General features: G+C 38.5%; 1 protein-coding gene across 2 annotated transcripts in view; it reads left to right on the plus strand.

Moving 5' to 3' along the window:
• The window catches only part of LOC145984228 (B-cell receptor-associated protein 31), a 79496-nt gene extending 61344 nt beyond the window's left edge, over window positions 1-18152 (plus strand). For both annotated transcript variants that reach the window (XM_083117799.1, XM_083117800.1), the window contains exon 6: window positions 17192-18152. In XM_083117799.1, the coding sequence (XP_082973925.1) occupies window positions 17192-17343 (152 nt within the window). In that variant the 3' untranslated portion in view covers window positions 17344-18152. The remainder of the gene's footprint in view (window positions 1-17191) is intronic.
• The last annotated feature ends 2497 nt before the right edge of the window (window positions 18153-20649 follow it).

The raw sequence follows: 20649 nt of genomic DNA on the forward strand, positions 1-20649 counted from the left end.
TTGTTATAAGTTGTTAACCCTTCATTGGTATGTATGTTCAAGACTAACAGGGTTGATATATAGTTGCTGACAGTAGCGGCTGGTGGTCTGACTTTACGGGTGTGCACTTCAGCCTTGCATCCAGAAGAAGTGTTTTCACCCTACTCAAATACTTGCTCATTTTTTTTTCATACATAATGATGCTAAATGTATTTGCAACCCAAGTTATGACCACCTTTCACTGAAAATGAGAGCCACGGGAAAGTTTTATTTCATGAAAAATATCAAAAGTATTAATTGAAGGGCTTGGGTGTGAAACATGGTAAGTGACATTTTGTTGATTTCTGAGTTCATTGAGAAAAAAGGTTATTAGAAACTATACTGTAGATAAATTGTTTTTGTGTTGTGTTTGCCGATTTCAGAAGGCTTCACTGAGTTCAATGCAAATTGTATGACATGGCAATGTCACTTGAAAATTAAAGAATGGCACATTTTACTTTGTAACTCAAAAATAACCAAAATGTCATCATATTTTACACCCAAGCCCTTAAATTTATACAAATTTGAAATACCTCAGTGGTCACGATCTTGAGAAGAGCGATGTTATTGGGTATAGATAATTCAACATTCGATAACCTGGCAAAATCAATAAAAACATTGAAATACCGATCTACAATGTTCAATATTATTGTTGATTTGCAAGATATTTAGTAAAAACTTTCTCCTTTGCTCTGCTTATAATAGTGAACAAGAAGAATAACAACACTTGCATGCATCAAACAAGCAGGGCCGGGCAACTACCACATGCAGAAAATCAGTTGTAATCTATCTAGCAGTTCTTTATTTTTAATGACTGACTGACCAAACCAACAAACTCAAGCGAAATCAAGAGAATAATAAAAATTAAAGAAAATAACTACTCACTCAGTCCACACTGCCCTCCTTCGTATTTCAGAATTTGTATTTTCCTTCCACCATATCTGTATTATTACTGCAGTCGCTGTGTGCTTTGTAGTTAACTTTCCTCCAAATATTCAACGATGTTAAATATTACGTGTCTGCTTTCGCTATGTACAGTTTTCTCTTTCATTAAGAAAGCAAACACTTTGCACTGAAACAGGAATGAGCTTTTGACAGTGCAACAATTTTGCAATGTATGAACAGGCACATGTGGAAACATCTGACTGATCCACCTTCCCCCTGCGCAGGTTGATAATTTGACTACAGCACCACAAGGGCAGTTTAATTTCACCAAGCTGAACTAAGCAAAGACAATGCAAGACATTATTTAAAGCATGCTTTTCGCTTTCAGTTGTCCCCCTCCCCTCCCCTTCCCTCCTACCCTGATTTCTTACCCCTGCCATGCTTGGAACAGTGTAGGCGAAGATACCATAGAAATTCCCTTTTCCAAAAAATATCTCGATTTACGATTATGTGTGGGTTGCCTCTACTCTGCCACACGATCTCGAATGGAATAGGATTGCAACACTGCATTTGGAAAACAGCGCTAGCAGTGCGAGTAAAGTCCGTAATACTGCAAACTAGCTGCAAACCATGGCAAATGAGCGCACAGCCACCTGTGCGAAGCGAACGTACCTCTGTCTGCATGTGGTGGTAAAGCGAAGCAAATATGGTCGCCGATAGGGCATGGAAACGTTTGATATTTTGAAGGAGATAGTGTTCAGTGAATAAGTGTAATAAAAATTAATTGCAGTGCAGATTTATTTGGGTGTGCACGTGCAAATAGGCAGAAGCCCCTACTGGTTGCTGATACAATATAGTGTGGCACTCACACATGAATTTCAATCTTTTTCATATTATTTTCATTTTTTTTTATTTTCATTACATTAAAAATAGTTTATAATTCGTCAAATATATATCACTTCCAATTTAAAACTTATCTTATGTATTACACTAGGCAACAAATTTAAATTAAATTTTTGCTCCTGAAATGAAAACAGCCAATTCTTATATATTTTGAGCTGCTGAATGCAAGAAATGACTATGAAAATTTTAAATTGGCTACAATTTAGGAGGGATATGCAGTAGTTGCTGATATAATATAGCAATATGTATTTACCACATATGTTTTTTGTCCACTTCTACTCCTGATGTCACTGGTGTAGCTGCTGAGGATTATCCCTAGGTATCATCCAACAGTAGTCTACCAACATGGAAGTGATCCACTTTCCTTGGTACCTTTCCCCGTTGGTGTGATTTGCCTGTTGGAAATGTTCCCCATGCTCATAACTAACCACGCCAGAGTTATTGGGTAGGAAATGTAAGTGAAAATGGATCATTTGTATCGTTATGGACATATTACGTCCAAGTTTCTTATAAAGAGGCAACATGTCCTTGATCAATTCTTTGTAATTTGCTGCCCTGACATTTCCGAAGAAGTTTTGTCCAAAGATATTTTCTCATCACCCTGTTGTAAGCTGTCAAACTTCTCATAATTGAAGAGCTTTCAGATCTGAGGACCAACAAAAACTCCTTCTTTAATTTTAGCTTCACTAAGAAGAGTGAATTTGTCATCCAGGTATTTTAAAGCTGGCCCGGTGTGTTCAGTGGCTTTGACAAAATTCTTCATCAGACCAAGTTTTATGGGTAGGGGCGGTAGCAGGATTTTGTGCATTTCTACAACCTCCAGAGATTTTCTTTGAGACCAGTGTCTCTTCTCGTTATGCAGTCCTCCTTGCCCCACTCACATGTAAAACAGCAGTATTTAGTATATGTCAGCTGCAGATTCATTAACACAGCTACTACCTTCAAGTCACCATAGATGTGACATCTGTACTTACTGTATTGTAGACAGTCAGCAAGTGTTTTATGTTGTGATATGTTTCTTTCGTATATACAGTGTACCAGACTGGAATGACTGAAATCTGATTTCCAGAATTGAAATCTCCACAAAAACACAGTTACAGGTTATGACTAGTGCTGGGTTTTCACTGCAGCATTCACATGCAACTAGGGCTGTGCATTATTTCGATATATCGATATCAAGATGATATTTTTAAAATATTGAAGCGTCGATGTCATAAAATTATCAATATCGTTATCGTTAAAATATAGACATCGATATTCGATATGTCAATATTGCCATTCTTCAGTTTGTCAGTATTAGAACACATGTTTGTACATGTATTCTGTTGCGCTTGATGGTACTTAGCAACAGCAAACAGTACGAGACAGTATAGGATTCATATATGCACCCCTGTTCAGTTTCCCAATCACCTCCGAACTTATCCGATCCCTATACTTGGTCACACACCACACACAGGTAACCAGCAAATTCTAAGAAGTAGGAATCTTACTCTTTTTATTGGTTGTTGTATGTATTTGCTTTCCATGTTAATCAGAGATCTCTCATCATTCATATCTCAAGTTCTCTCCCCGCGGTAAGCTCTATACTTGTCACCATAAACAACCCGATTCTCCTAGATAACACTAAAATTCAATTAAAACTTAAAATCTGAAAGATCTAGAGACTATGTCTATATTAATGTCAGTATTGTCGATATCAATATTGTTGATATTGATATTATCGGTATAGTCTATATTGATATATCAACTCGATATCGATATTCAATCAATATCGCACAGCCCTAATTGTAACTCGCTTAAACACAAGACTGTTTGGTGTGTAGCCCAGTATTGAAGTAGCACCGACAACATGCTCATGATACAAGACCTCACTGTATACTAATCGATTGCATCATCTTATGTCATCAATCGGTTTTCATATGACTCAGGTTTATGATGCAGTAGCTCATGAGAGTGGCTTGACTTATTGGCTGATTTTATCACACTATTGTCCGGGAATGAAGTTTGAAGTACAATGTTGCCAATTGATACGTTCATAAGCTATGCGGACCAAGGTCCGTTGAAGCCCACTTTCCCCCGCTCTAGAAGGTCTGGTCATAACCCGCCTTTTTGTCAATCCTCGTGTTTACAACTTCGGCAGGGGTTCTGTGACGTCATCAGCATGATACTCTCTGCGTGTCTGCTATTTTCAGCACTGTAAAGCTTGCAACGCTCTTGTTTTTAAGAGGAAAAACACACACTGAAAAGCATCGCAAAACAACTTACACAGAATACATGAAAGTAATGGTGTATAGATGAATTATAAGTATGTAAAAGCATAAACTTCACCACGGCTAGTGCTGGAAAGGACTGGAAGAAGAGCAGCTCTGGGTCCATTGTTTTTGTTTCATTTGCTTTCCATTACTTCCACCTAGATCCGAAACTATAGCGACTGTTTCATACCCAGCTACCCCAACCATTGATATAATATCAAACAACAAAGCCTTGGTCATAGCCGTATCAAAGTTATAGTATACTGGCTGTTTCCATTCACCTGTCAATCCTCAAAGCATTGCAACCTGAACATTTCTATGGGGACCCAAAACTCTGTCATTGTCCCTGCTGTTTCATAATATTCAAAACTGGTGCAAGAATTCCCGGTTGGAGTCTCAATTTCTGCGCCCAGCGACGAAGTGTTGCAATGCTGGGTAATGGAATTCCGACCTCTGATCTCATGCATGGGCGTCCGGAAGGTGGGGCAAGGGGGGGGGGCGTGGGCCCCCCCTGAAAAACGAAAGTCAACCAAAAATTACATATTTCACACATATAATTTAATTTCAGCCACAATAATGTGTGTTAATTATTGCACGAACATGATAAATTCATATTTAAGCAATGTTTTTCGAGGGATGAACACTATTATTGGGGAAAATATGCCATGTTGGCCCCCCCCTGGAAGAAAAATACCTTCCTTGCCCCTCCCTGGAAAAAATCCTGCGGACGTCCATGATCTCATGTGGGTATACAATCGTTCACTGATCGCCCTTTGTGTTAATGCAGGAATTATATCTTCCTGGTTCCACACCTGTGCTTTCTTTTCCCCTTAATTAACATGTTGATTTCAGTAGCGTGCCCAAGGGGGGTTAATGGGGGTTATAACCCACCCTCTTTTGCCCAGTATTCCTAAAAAAAACGTCAAAGGTAGGAAAATATGACAAAATGAGAGCTGACTACCAAGAAAAAGTATACATAACCCCTCCCTTTCTAAAATCCTGGGCACGTCACTGGTTGATTTGCCCTAGAGTAAAGGTTTTGCTCAAAATTTGTCTCACTTTTTTGTTCACGATAGTTCTTCAGCTCCCTTGTTTTTAAAGCCACTTTTGACTGCAATACCTTCTTATACCTTGCTTGCCATTTTTGCAAATTGATTTTAAGGTTTTTGATTTCCTCATGACAATTATTTACATCTGTCTTTAGCTTATCATTTTCCTCACGAAGCACTTGCAATTGTTTTGTGTTTTCGATTTTTTTAACTTTCTATTGAACAAACGAATGACAACACAGATAAAGGCTTTTGTTCTTGAGGTGGCACGCTGCTGTTCACAAATAATTGTTCACTTACCTTAGAGAGAACTCTCTTTTTAGCACATCTTGCCTTTGCACGTCTTGCACGAACGCTGTTGTCGTCACTGACCTGCACATGTGTGACTGGAAGTAACAATGTAGGAATGGCATCTTTCTTCAGTCTCTTCTTTGGTGTAATTCCTAATAATTCCGATTCTAAATCGCGTTCGTAACATTCTGGTGAAAAATGTGAAGAACAAATACTCGAGTTAGCAACCTGAAATTTGTCTTTTCGATAACATTTGCTCTCCCAGATTTTTCTGAACTTCGTTGGGAGGAAATTTATGGTAAACAATATCAAAAATTTTAGTTTTCCTGAGGTAGTTTCGACATGTGCTCACAGCACAGTTAGACATTATTATTATCACTCACAGTACAATATGAAAAACACAACAAAATGACTAAAAATACACGCGAATACACGACTACAAGAGCAAGGAAAGAACACAGAAACACGTTTCCCCTGCTAAAACTAGCCGATACTAAACTTTCCCCAGCGATCTGTCATGTCTATGACGTCACAGTTTTACAACCACCTCGGCTTGCTCAAAAGGCGCGTTATGAACGGACCTTCCAAAGCGAGCGGCAAACACAGGTCAACGGACCTTGTATGCGGACTACATAGACCTACATGTACTATATGCACTGGTGTGCGGTGACATTTTTTGTTGGGGAAGGAAATCCCGAAAAGTTAAGATTGATTGATTGATTTGCTTTATTTTACTTTGCCTTTTGTGCCAGTTTTGGCTAATTTGCTAAGATGGGGATGAGTGATGACATGATGAAATTGATGAATAGACACTCACAAACATCCATGCCCATGCCAGGATTGGAACCTGGGACCCCTGGCATCGTAGTGCGATGTGCTAACCACTGTGCCACGAGGGCCGGAGAAAAGTTAAGAAAACCAAGAATCCATTGCTTCTACATGGTACATTATACTGAAATATGAGCACTCTACCTGATTCTGTTTCCTTATCGTCTCTGGTAATTCAAGATGGTCTTCAATCACAGAGTATTTGAAAGGGAAAGGTGAATGTCCTGGCGCAGTTGTTCATTTATTTGAACCTCATTTGGCTGTTGTCAAACGTATTTAATGCAACAGACGAATGCAGATGATTGATTCAGTTTTCACATATTGTAATATTTACAAATCCATTTTGGCACCAGGTAGTTCATTCTATAGAAAATAGTAAACAATGGCAGTACTAAAGTTGTTTAAGCTTTCGGTTTCCACATAACCACTCTAACTTCCCACAAAAACAAACAAAACAAATAGAAATTCGCACGCGCGAAAAACTTTTAACCTCGCAACGCGCTTGGAAAAAAACGTGACCGCTGCCAACGAGTGTTACGAACTCTATTTGGTGGATGTGTCTATTGATGTGATGTCTTAATAAGACCAAACGCTCTAAAACGTTTATATTCACATAGAATATGTCATATTCATGTCAGCAATCATATTTTTGTGTTTCTGGTGTGCTTTGAAACTTTATGGTTTATTTAAAAATATTAAAATTGCTTGGTTGATATGCTACAACGCTGGCGTGGACACTTAATCATGCAGTTGGCAACACTGAGGACATCAGTTTACTTTACCGATGGCATCCCGGACTTGCTTCCATCCCTTACCGATTGGAATACAAAGTTTCCCTCCACATGCATGCTCATGACTATACGTGTCTAGTAAACTAGAGCCAATCAGCATTTTTTATTAACATTTTTATTTTTAGCACCCCAAAATTAGTAAGAATTTGCTATTTTCATTTCAGGGGCAAATTGGCTGTTGGCTAGTGTTAAATAATAACTAGGGAACAGATTTCTAGGTCCATACCTATGTTTTTTTTTGTTGTTGTTTTTTTGGCAACATCCTGGACGTATGCTATTTAGAGATCTTTGCGTTTCATGTCCACAGCACCCCTCTACTGAAATTCTATAGAACCTAAAAATGCCTAAATGAACTATAAATGCCTAAATTAACCAAAAATTTCTATACATGCCTAAAAGCCCTATTTTGACTTGAAACATGCCTTTAAAAAATATTCACTTAACTTTAAAAATAACTTTTTTTAAGAACGACCCTTAATTTTTACCACAAAGGTTTGAGACCCTCGAGACCTTGAATGAATCCAAGAGGCAAAAGAAGTAATGCAACAGCAAGGGGTGTCTATATCTGTGCAAATTTCTGCCATCTTCCAGCTTAATTTAAAAAATGTTAAGCAAACGTGACTTGATGAGGCATTCTCAGTTGTTAAATGTTGTATGTACTTACCAGGCAATTAAAGGGACCGTAGGTGTAGTATACCAAACAAAAAAGTGTGGTCTGTTTTGGGACAGAATCCTAGCTACAAAATCATTCAATTGTTGGCAGGTTGACCAGGGAAGAGGGCATCTAGCTGTCACTGAGCTAAGTAGAGGCTTTCTATTGGTTGCAGGGTGGCTACTTGCCAGGAATTCCTTGAATTCTGGGAATTAAGCGTGAATTATTGGCTCCGGGAATTATGTGTGAATTTTTCTCCGTACACGTGAAAAATTGCAACATTTATTGATTCAGATCCTATTGAATTTATACATATTTATAAATGCCCTGAAGCAAGTTTTTCAGTTAAGATTTTATTTTTAACAAGGAATGGAAAGGAAGCTACATGGAAAATAAAACAGAATGCAATCCTTTTACTTCGTTAGTTTCATTTGCAGAACAATCTATCTGACAGATGGACAGGTCATAGAACTCCGTCAATTTTGGTAGTTCCCGCTTCTGCTGCAAGAGTTATACCTGATCGAACAAATTTTGTCTCTAGCATGAACTTCAAACTATTGTATACATCTGTAAAATTTCAACGTCCCAGCCAATGGGGGGAAAAATTGTGCGATACTTAATGATCTGCCCTCTTATATACCATTTAATTGAATTGAATTAGGATTTTTGTATACAATGGAATCACACAGATCATGTATATTGTTAACATATTTGTGTGGGGGGGAGAGGGGTACAGGCGGTAGGTAATACACAAGGCTGAAATAGAGAAAACATCTGCTTGTACCCTTAAATTTTTGGAAAGTCCCTGGGTTGTTCTAAGTAATGCCACTTATTTATGGCATTAGGTTAACGGGGGGATAGGAAGATAAGTGATGATGATATGAAAGGGGGATAGGAAGATAAGTGGTGATGATATGAAATTGATGAAGGGACGGGACACTCATATCCAGACCAGTATTTGAAACTGGGACCCCTGCCATCGTAGCATGCTGTGGCAACCACTCTTTTTCTTCTTGTTGTTGTTAAAAGGGAAATCCCTAAGCGTCAGTCTTCCCCGCACATCAAACTCATATCAATTGATCTCAATTCTCTTTATTATTCAGGACAAATGAACACAAACATACATGATCTTATCTGAAATTCGAACCCAGAACCTCTGGCATTGTAGCATGCTGTGCTAACCACTCCACCATGGAGGTTGGCTCCTAGGCCTATCTGCATGTGACAAAGTAATTCAATGTGTTTTACCTTTAATAATGAACTGTGTGTTTAGACATTTACTTTACAAAACCATGACATATAAATTGCATGTTTTTATTCATAAAAATAATAACAAAATGGCTAAAATTATCAGTAATATAACTAATATGCTGATACCGATAGAGCAACAACTAGTCTGCTTCTGCTGGGTCCCCAGTCATGTAGGCATCAAGGGGAACAAAGGAGCTGATGCTACCACCAAGTCTCCTGATGCATATGGCGACATTCTTGTCCACCTGCTGCCAGCTAGGGACCTGCATAATGTTTATCATTGTTCCTTTCTTGACACATGGCAGGAAGAGTGACAGGAGGTAACAGGGAACAAGCTTCATGCTATCAGGTCCACCAACGGTGCTTGGCATTCCTTGTCCCATTCCTCCCACCGAGAAGTCATCTTAACTCTGCTTCAAATCGGACACAGCCATCACACATCATCATTTGCTGCAAGGGCTCGACCCTCTGCTATGCCATACCTGTAACATTGTTTTAAGTGTTCGGCACATTCCCCTCTAATGTGTCAATTTAAATTTCCTCCTTAAAAACCTTACCAATGAATTATTATCCATGTTGGGAGATGATGACAGTGTCTTCCCAAATGTTTTTATCTTTTTAAGAGTTGGCCTTTTGCAGTGTATCTGAGGAAGTTTTTAGACTATCCTTAATTTTTTAATTTTGTGTTTCTCCTGTGAAAGTGGAAGATTCTGAAAAACTCAGGGAAAATACATTTCAAGTTCACATGGGAACCCTATTTTTATTCATTTTGGAATGAATGTCCGTGAGAAACATCTTCCTTAAATTGCATCTTGTGGTCCTTTGAAAGCTCGTGGAGACCGACGTAGGGGCAGGTTTTTTAAAATTTTCCTCTCCTTTTGAAAAACCGATGTGATATTCGAAAATCCGAAAAATTACATCTGCTTAGAATTCCTTGTAGAGCACTCACATGAATCTTCATGTGGTTTGCTTTCGCTATTGTAGATATTAATAGTTTAATAGACTTATGCAAAATGAAACTATTGAAAAAATCTAGGCAACAGTGAAAGCAAACCACATGAAGATTTATGTGAATACTCTTGAAGGAATTCTAAGCAGATGTAATTTTCAGATTTTGGAACATCACATGGGTTTTTTGAAACGTCAGCCAAACGTCCAGTCAAGCCTCAAGCATTGCTGTTATAAATGTAGTAGATAGGTCATCTTCTTTCTTCTGCATCTTCTTTGTACTCAATGAGTGAATGTGTTTCTTTAGAATCAAGGATTTCTTGTAAAGTGGTGTTTACACTTTTTGAACATTAATAACAGGAATGCTGATTGCAGAAAGTTTGAACTTTTTTTGGTGTCACATAGCTTAAATTTATAGATGTTCATTGGCAGCAATATATCATTTGCAATGCTGTAGAACAGATCAGCAAACAACAGATATGGTTTCCACAGCAAGGGAAGCACAGGTGGTCAGTCCCAAGTGCATGTCACATGTCATCCAGTGTCCTTGGCTTCGTGGTGTACACATCGTTCTTCACAGTTCCCAACAGTTCGAATTGTTCGGATCCCACTTCAAAATGTAGGTCCAGTCCCGATTAGCCTATCTGTGCATAAGTGGACTTACAACAGCAATTCATTTCAACAGTTAAAAATCTGTGTTAAATCGGGATATGTGGGTGGATATTCGACATTTCTTACATTGCTCGAAGGAAAAATTGCTCACTTCTGCCATTATGTGTACACTAGTGCCTACCACATGCAAGCTGTTATAGAACTAAACTCAACAGAATGCGTACATGTGCTCACACACACTGAATGTTGGCATTGCAGTCAACCAGTCAAATTACCTTCAATAGTTTCTCTGTTATTAATGTTTGAAAGAGAGTAAACACTCTTATGGGACACACTGTATAATTTCATAGTGGCAACTATTTATTCTCAAATGATACAAAAGAGATACCTCTGTGAAACTTTTACACCCCTTCAATGTAGTAACCAGCATCGTGTACAACCGTTACCAGCGATGTGGAAGTTGTAGTATTTCTGTAGCAGTGCCTGTTTTGTTGATGGTTTGAATGGAGCAGTCTATTGCCTGAAGAATCCCTGGAACAGTTCGGAAGCTTCATCTTAGGTATCAGATCAAAGTCAGAGAGGCTGGTAGAGCATCTGCCAGGCCCATTGAGCTAACAAATCAGCCACAGGTTGTGCTACATGCGTCTGAGCATTGTCCTTCAAAATAATGGGAGGATTCAGCAAAAAATGTCCCCCTCTTCTTTCGCAATACAGGTCACAGGTTATGTTCCAAAAATGAACAGTAATACTGCACACTGACGGTCTGTCCTGAAGGTATAGCGAGAATCACCAGAACTTTCACATTAGTGCAGTCCTGACTACGCAACTTTACACCACCAACTCCACACTATTGCATTTCCAACCCACGTATATTGCCAGTACATTTACCTCTCTATTAAAGCTGTGGTAGCTCAGTTGTTAGGGCATCTGACTACCATGCGAGAGGCCCGGGTTCGATACCCGGCAGGGGAGAACTGGGAATTTTTTCACCTGTTCAAGTGGTTCTGGCCCCCACCCAGCATCATATAAAGAGGGGGGTACCTGGTGGAAACTCTTGGGGGGTAAAGATGGCTAGGGGCATGGTGCTGATCACATCACCCCCACCTTCGGCTGTGATCAAGAAAGTGAGAGGCCCTAACCCCACACCCCCTATATGCCTTCATGACATGATGCATAGCACAGGGGAGCACTTTAACTAACTCTCTAGCCTTCTTAAACCCAAAGGTTCATGCCTGCAGCAACACAGGCCTTCCATCTGTCCCTATCTTGAGCAAGATCTATATACTCTTTTCCATCCCTACTGATTTCCTTTAGGTCTATCTCAACGTTGTCCCTTCATCTTCATCTTGGCCTTCCTACAGGTCTCTTACCATCAGGTTTCCCAACAAGAATCCTGTAAGATCCTCTTTCCTCTCCCATTCGTGCCACACTCTAAATAGATGGAAGAACTACTTTAATGACCTTTTAAATGTTCATGTAGGAGATAAATCAGAAGTAAATGAAGTGCACACAGCAGAACCTTTAGTTCCAGAACCTAACTTGACTGAAGTTAAAGATGCTATTAAAAGGCTAAAGAATAACAAAGCACCTGGCATTGATTTAATACCAGCTAAATTAATTTGTTTAATATGGAATAAAGAAGAAATCCCTCAACAGTGGAAAGAATCCATAATTGTTCCTGTGTTTAAAAAAGGTGATAAAATGAACTGCAATAATTACCGTGGAATTTCTCTACTCTCAACAACATATAAAATATTGTCTAACATTCTTTTAACAAGACTAACCCCATATGCTAATGAAATTATAGGTGATTATCAATGTGGATTTAAACGTAACAGATCAACTACAGATCAAATTTTTCACATTAGACAGACACTTGAGAAAAAGTGGGAATACAATCAAAATGTCCATCAGCTATTCATTGATTTCAAAAAAGCATATGTTTCGGTCAAAAGAGAGAAATTATATAATATATTAGTCGAGTTTGGAATACCTAAGAAGCTTGTTAGTATGATAAAAGTATGCACCAGTGAAACAGAAAGTAAAGTTCGTGTGGGTATTAATGTGTCTGACAGATTTACAATTCATGATGGGTTAAAACAAGGAGATGCATTATCTCCATTGCTCTTTAATTTTGCCTTAGAATATGCTGTTAGGAAGGTAAAAGAAACTAACGAAGGACTAAAATTAAATGGTGTGACTCAGTTGTTAGCATATGCAAATGTAGACTTATTAGGGGATGATATAAATACAATTAAGAATAATGCTAAAATATTTTTCAAAACTGCTAAAGAGATAGGTTTGGAAGTTAGCAAAGAGAAAACTAAATATATGCTTACAGGCCGAAACCAAGTGTTAGGTAATCATCAAAATCTAATTATTGATAACAACTCGTTTGAACCAGTTTCCAATTTCAAATACTTAGGAGTAATATTAACAAGTGAATATTATATTAAAGAGGAAATAAAAAGTAGGCTTAATTCAGGAAATGCATGTTACTTTTCTCTTCAAAAACTTTTGTCTTCTCGTTTAATATCTAAGAAACTAAAAGTTAAAATATACAAAACAGTAATTTTGTCTGTAGTATTATATGGGTGTGAAACATGGTCCCTTACATTGAAAGAGGAACATAAATTGAGAGTATTTGAAAATAAGATCCTTAGGAAAATATTTGGACCTAAAAGGAATGAGGAGACAGGCAGAGGCCTGCACAAGACCTGGAGCAGACCCATTCGCGAGACATCGCCCCTGAAATGCCATGCAACCTGCACAACACCCTCCCTTGAGCACCTTGCCTCACCACCTGCCCAGATCGTTCTTGGCAGGTATTGAAAACCTGCTGGGTACCCTCAGTTGTAAGTGTTCATTCCATCAACTGCACGCCCCTCCCTCTGCATGACGTAGTTGCTTCAAGTAGAAACTGCACCGGGTGCACACCTGTCTGCAGTGTTGCCAACTGCAATAGATTTTCAGTACTTAGAAAGGGAACTCAAAGCTTAGTAAGCCACATCGCCAATGAAATGAGATTTACGAATGTTGCTAATCCCCCGCCCCCACACACACATTGAAATAGGTTTTCCGTGGCACAGGATCCATAAGTATATGTTGTAAACAACCAATATATATATATATAATACAGGAATAGGGTTAGAAATGGTGCCAGAAGGGCGGATAAATACAAATAATGAAGGAGACAGTAAACACTTACCACACGAATAGAAATAGATCGACGACACTTTGAGTAGAGGCACAGAATACTGACCGTAGCGTCTCTACGGTCAGTGTTGCCAGAAACAGTTGAAAGGAAACACGAAATACTTTAGCCAGTGTTTACTGTAAGGTGGGTGGGTAGTTTCGGGGAGGAGAGGAAAGAGTTACTGGTTGGCTAGGTTGAGTCCGGGGGGTATAGTGGCGTGCATGCCTGCTATATAGGCCCTTTCCCATCGCCTGCGGAAAGATGTGTCAGAGCGGGGGGGGGGGGGTAAAAGGTGGATGATGGCAACACGGAAGCAGTTATTGAAGGTGGTGTTATGGCTGTTGGTGTGGATGGCAACTGTGAAATCGGAGTTTTGGGTGGAGGAACGGTGATTATTTATCCTTAGATTCAAGGGGGTGGAGGACTAACCTAGGTAGAAGTTGCCGCAGATTTGACAGATGAGGGTGTAAATTAGGTTGGATGAGTGGCAGGTGCCCTTAGGGTGAAGGGTGAACTCACCTGCCACTGTAGGGATCAGGAGGGTGGGGGAGGTGATGAGTATGGGGCAGGTCTTGCATCTGGGTTTGTTGCACCTGTGGGCTGGGGGAAGGGGTGCGGAAGGGGTGGGGGTGTTTCGGACCAAGATGTTTTGGAGGTTGAGGGGGCGAAGGAAGACGACCCTAGGTTTTTCCCGAAAGATGTAGATGTCTCTGGTCTCGGGATCACTGTGCAGGATGGGGAGGAGGGAGTGGAGGGTATGTCTGATTTTCACATTACGAAAATCAGACATACCTGCCCCATACTCATCACCTCCCCCACCCTCCTGATCCCTACAGCGGCAGGTGAGTTCACCCTTCACTCTAAGGGCACCTGCCACTCATCCAACCTAATTTACACCCTCATCTGTCAAATCTGCGGCAACTTCTACCTAGGTTAGTCCTCCACCCCCTTGAATCTAAGGATAAATAATCAACGTTCCTCCACTCAAAACTCCGATTTCACAGTTGCCATCCACACCAACAGCCATAACACCACCTTCAATAACTGCTTCCGTGTTGCCATCATCCACCTTTTACCCCCCCGCTCTGACACATCTTTCCGCAGGCGATGGGAAAGGGCCTATATAGCAGGCATGCACGCCACTATACCCCCTGGACTCAACCTAGCCAACCAGTAACTCTTTCCTCTCCTCCCCGAAACTACCCACCCACCTTACAGTAAACACTGGCTAAAGTATTTCGTGTTTCCTTTCAACTGTTTCTGGCAACACTGACCGTAGAGACGCTACGGTCAGTATTCTGTGCCTCTACTCAAAGTGTCGTCGATCTTTTATCTACCTTCTTGAAAATGCGACTCAGATCGCGAAATATTGAATTATTTCTATTCGTGTGGTAAGTGTTTACTGTCTCCTGCATTATTTATTTATATATATATATATATATATATATATATATATATATATATATATATATATAGGGATATAGGGCAGGACTGAAACATGTCACGTTCGACGTTGAGGTCGCGATTCGAACAACACACTGTTCTACTGCGAACACTACGGCCATAGCCAGCCAGAGTCCAGGAGCATTGCCGTTACCCTCGTTTGGGGGAGCAAGTACCTGGATAAACGTGCCAACAACAACAATAATAGTAATAAAGTAGCATGAAAGGCATTATTATCCTCATAAATCATGCAAAATGGGGGGGTAGAAGTAGGTTCTCACGCATTTGTGTTGAAACAGAAGGTTATAAATATTTTTTTCAACACGTCAATTTCACATTAGCTAATAATGGAAAACAAGCACACAAACTGTTTTTGAAAGAAAGAAAGTGCATGATAAATGAATTCCGAATGTACATACATATGGCATGTAAATTTCCATCTACAATATTTTCTCTTCACATGGAACGATGTAAGATAAGAAATACACATGCTAACACAAAATTGTGTACATATTCAAAATTTCATTAAAGCATATATATTATTTAAATACATTACATAATCAATTCATCCAACTCGTAACAAACCAACATTAATAACAAATAATATCACAGGCCGCCATGGCATTCTCAGTTTTAAAACTTTTTTCACTTAGATCGTTCGGCACCCAGGGCTGACTCCCGCTACCCCCTTGCTACGGCATTGAACTTGATGAGACTGTATAGTATGTTATAATATATTTCTACTTTCATAAAATTTGAAATCAAGGGGTTGCAATTGCCCCTCCGTTCCCACTCTGCAGCTGCCCTTGGCCGTCTGGAAGGAAAATGCAAGAACAATATGAAAATTAATTTTATCTTGAGTATCCTTTAGCCCTTGTACTCTTAAATTCTGCTAGCCTGGTTTTTCTTGTACTTTAATGTTTTACCCCCACCCTGACCCCTCCACTAGACTTAATTTCCATCCAAGGTTGTGAGCAATGCCCCCTGCCCCCCTCTGGTTGCGCCACTGTGTGCCTGGTTAAGACACCATGCAATGAAAAACAATTAGTTTTCAGTAAGGAGATTTTTGTTTGCTTGATCATTCATTTAGTTAAATGAAGCTGTAATATTACGTGCATTTCCTGGCAATAAGATAAAAACTGCTTACGCTGAACTGAAATCGCTAAGTATATAAATTCTCCTTGGAGCAGAAAGCTCCTCCTAGGACTTCGTAGGATTTAGGAGCTACTTAAGTAGGCAACACTGGCTGCAGCTGTCCATGTGGTGATGAAACACCTGGAGCGACACTCTGCCGGAGGGCTGTTTCCTTCCAGCAGGTTTTGCAGAGACCCGGGTCTTGTTGAATGCCCAGTTACCTTGTAAGCGCAGAGTGTCTTGAAGATGAAGAACCTGGGTAAAGACTCAGGTCGACTCGTTGCGGTGGTCAGGCGAGCAGGTATACCTGTTATCCCGGGCAAGCGGGCAGTGGGTAGGCAAAAGCCAGACTATACAGCCCTCTGGAGACAGGTGAGTGGAGAAGGTTACATAATTTAGAACTACATAATTTGTATTCATGTCCAGATATTATTAGAATAATTAAAAGAAGACTTAGGTGGGCAGGGGAGCACTTTACCTTTATTAAAGACGAATTTATATGTTTAGATTCTTAAGTACACACCCATTCCTCTCTCTGATAGCATATAGGTCTCACTTATTGCACAAGCCTCAACCAACCTTCCCATCTTTCACCTCTGGTTTTTCAGGACTTGACCAACATTGTATCGGTTATGCTAAGTAAACTAAACTTAACACGCCTAACTTAAGATAGAAGGCATTTAACTTAACATTGAATGCATTCCGGCAGACATCAGAAGGCAAGGGCAGGGTAGTTGGTTGAGTTGTTTTGCGATGAGTGAAACCCATAGTTAATTGTCCAACACTTGCCTTGTAGTCAAGGCATCCTGGATTTTGTCCCTGGTGGAGACACATTGCCCAATATTTTGGATTCCATTTTAAACTCTGGATCCATCCAGTTAGCCTAAAAACAAGCTTTTATACATCAATTTGTAAAAAATGGGTTTGTTTAATTGCAGCTTTGGAACATGAGAAGAAGGACAAGGAATCAATGAAACACCAAGCTGAATCTGTGACAAGTGAATATGATCGCTTATTGGAAGAACATCGTAAGCTACAGCATCAGGCTAAAGTGCAAGTTGCAGATGGGGATGATAAGAAGAATGAATGAAGGAGACCTATCCTGTGTGCTGCTCTGTACTGTTTGAAAGAAGTGATATGATTTTGACTGATATTAGTTTGTATTCCTTTGCTGCAGATGGAGATTGCCCATTGTAGACTGAGATGGTGAGTTGATTGTTGTGTTCTCACTCAAGATGAATGAGAAATAAAGACTTGCAGCTTTTCATGTAATATATGTTCCCTAACCATAGTTGGAAATTTACATTTAACACCATTGATATGTGTGTGTATATATTTTTTTTAATAATGGAGATAACTTGAATGACTCAGAGGGGTAATAAATATAGAAATAGCATAGACTGAGAAAGAAATAGTCACCAACAAGTAATATATTTTTAATATTTTGGAGCTTCATCTAAGGTTGAAAAAAACACTTGTTCAACCTAGATTAATTATCCAACATTGTTATTATTTGTTAGCGAGTGCTTCTTCTCTTTCTATTGTTTTATTCATTTTTTTAATTATGCTGTTTACATAATTTCTTTTTTAAGTTACTTAGAAAATTTTTGTACTTCCACTGTAGATTTTTAAAGGAGTTTGATTGGTCTGAAACATACCTGTTGCTCCTTTACACATCACAGTATAAGTTTGTTAATTTAATACTGCATCATATAATGTTGATTCTGTAGTTGTTCCTACAAAACTTTAATAAAATGTAAATTTGTTACTGAGAAATAAATATGGTATTGTTAATTGAACACATAATGCCACGCTTCTAAATTGATATGTTTTTCAGTGTTCAGTTAGCTACAACATAAAATTGGCACAAAATACCAATAAACCTATTTTTTCTGTAAATGTTTGTTCCTGTGATATGACATATTTAATTCCTTCAATCCTTGATTACAAAGAAGTGTCCTTTAATAAATACATTGCAGTGGCATTGCATTTACACTTTCAAGTGAACTGTAATGTATAAAATGTTTGCTCATAAATTCATTCTTTACTTTAAGCACATAATAATTCTGAAAATGTATGCAACAATCAAATTATATTTTTCAGGTTTGTTTATTAGCAAGATATGTAAGAATGATAAAGTAAGAAATTTTTGTCACTGAAGATTTCCAGTGGGATGTAATATTGGCAGAGAAAAGTAATATACAGATGTTGAGCTATTATGCTGGGTTTGAATCCAAGTTAAAGTACATATGTTTCATTGTGTTTATATTTTCTTTATATTGCCTTCCCCCCTGACTTTTAGCTAATCATAAGGACAAGGATGATTTATGATATGAAATTGATGGACACAAAAGAGCAGCCATGCCTGGACCAGAGCATAAACCTGGGATACATCACCGAAGCAGCAATATATTAGTTTGTGTGGTCTGTTATAAATAATATACTTGTGGACAAAGTATATACAGTGGAATCTTATTTATACATTTTTCATGACTGGCTGAATAACTTATAATGCAGGAGAATTCATAATCCAGAGTAGGTTCCACCATATGTTTTGCACTTTTATGAACATATACACACACACACACACACACACAATGTATGTATTTATTTATTTATTGAGAATTCCAGATACAGCACAAATGGCCATTTTATGCTGAAATTGTCAACAATGAGAAAAAAATTTAAAATAACACAAAAATATTAAAAGTAAGTCAAGATGGCACTATTATACGTTATATTATTTTACATACATTTTATCCTGATGAAAGACTGAAAAGCTTACTCTGTATTGAATATGTCAACACTTGATGGGAGGTCATTATATTGCGTGGGAAGTCTGTAGGAGATTTTTTTTAATTTCAAAGTCTCTGTTTTTCTGTTTAAAATAAGTTTGTGTTACGTGTTGTGCGCATAGGTACTCTAAAGTGGAATTCCTGAAGGGGAGCACCTAATTTTGCCATTGACAATTTTGTCATAATTCAAGTCATTCTGCAAATGGCACTGATGGGGAGTCTGCAGGTGTAGATAGGACAGGAGATGGGGTGTTGAAAAATTGCATAATGAAGGAACCCTGTAGCAAACTATAGCTAGGAAAAGGTGGAATGCTGAATCGGTTCTAGAAAACTGTGTGGGAGATGCCATGGACCAGATGAGAGAGCAGTATTCTATTATTGGGGAAATGAATGACGTGATGTATAAGGTGTGGGCTGAGACGTCACTAATTTCCGTGAAATGATACAGTAAACCCAAGAGACGCATAGCCTTTTTTGTGATGCCTGTAATATGTTCCTCAAATGTGATGTTTTCATCGAAAACTATGCCCTGGGTTTTGTGAGAGGATACTGTGGTATTTTCATGTCAGTTTTTTATTTGATCACAGCTTGTATGTTGCTTACAACACTGCACATAATTTAACTCAACATGATTCTTTGCACCCATAAAAAACTCTTCATAAATTCTAAGAGGGAGGGGGGGGGGAAGTTGGTGTATCAAAGATGAGTTTTGTTATTATCGTTCTGAGTATTCTGGAAGGTATCTTCCTAACTTGTGTATTGTTCAACAAATTCTGTAGTCCAGCATGGATATTACTCTGAAGCACCAATGCTTCCAAAGAATGTACTAGGGCAAAAATATGTTTTAAATTTAGCCATTGCATTGAAGGCTAAAATCACACACATATGTAATTCAATTAAGATTCTTTTATTTTAAAAAAATAGTACCGTGACACAAATTGTCAGATCATCTAATTAATGTGCATCTTCTACCCTCAGCCCTAACTAATTCAAAGTGTCAAATAATTCTGTTTATGGCATTTGCAATGGGCACCAACTGCTATCACTGGAGTAATAGTAGTTTTGAGTGATTGCTGTTTTCATAATGTTTCTCTTTCAGCTTTTATTGTGTTTTATTGGTAGATATTTATTGAAGTATACATGCCATGGTGTGTGTGGAAATTTTGATAATATCTTATGGTCAAAATATCACACAGAAAACTCATTTTCCAAAAATAAATAATGTGGCTTGGAATTGAGTAAACTATTTTTCTTCCCTGCAATCTCCAAAGAAAATACAATTGGCTGGAGATAAGAGAAAGTTATATTTATTTCCCTTGAGAAATTCAAGACTGGAGGAGAATATATGTTCTGGCTGATTTTCACCAGGAATTTTCAGAAATATTTCAATATTCTGTTGTACCAAATTGTGTTCATTGTAAGTGAATCCACATCAAATCAGGCAGGAGCTGACCCTTGACCTTTTGGATTTTGGCCATTTTTGGTGAGCAGGTATGGATCCTTTTTTTTAAAAAAAAAAAAAAACCCTCTAGAAGAATTAATCAACTGTCTGATTTTTAGAGATTTTTAAAAATTGCTTATATTCAACACATTATATTTTT

This window comes from Lepisma saccharinum, chromosome 2, assembly GCF_977018435.1.
Source record: "Lepisma saccharinum chromosome 2, izLepSacc3.1, whole genome shotgun sequence".
Taxonomy (NCBI): Eukaryota; Metazoa; Arthropoda; class Insecta; order Zygentoma; family Lepismatidae; genus Lepisma; species Lepisma saccharinum.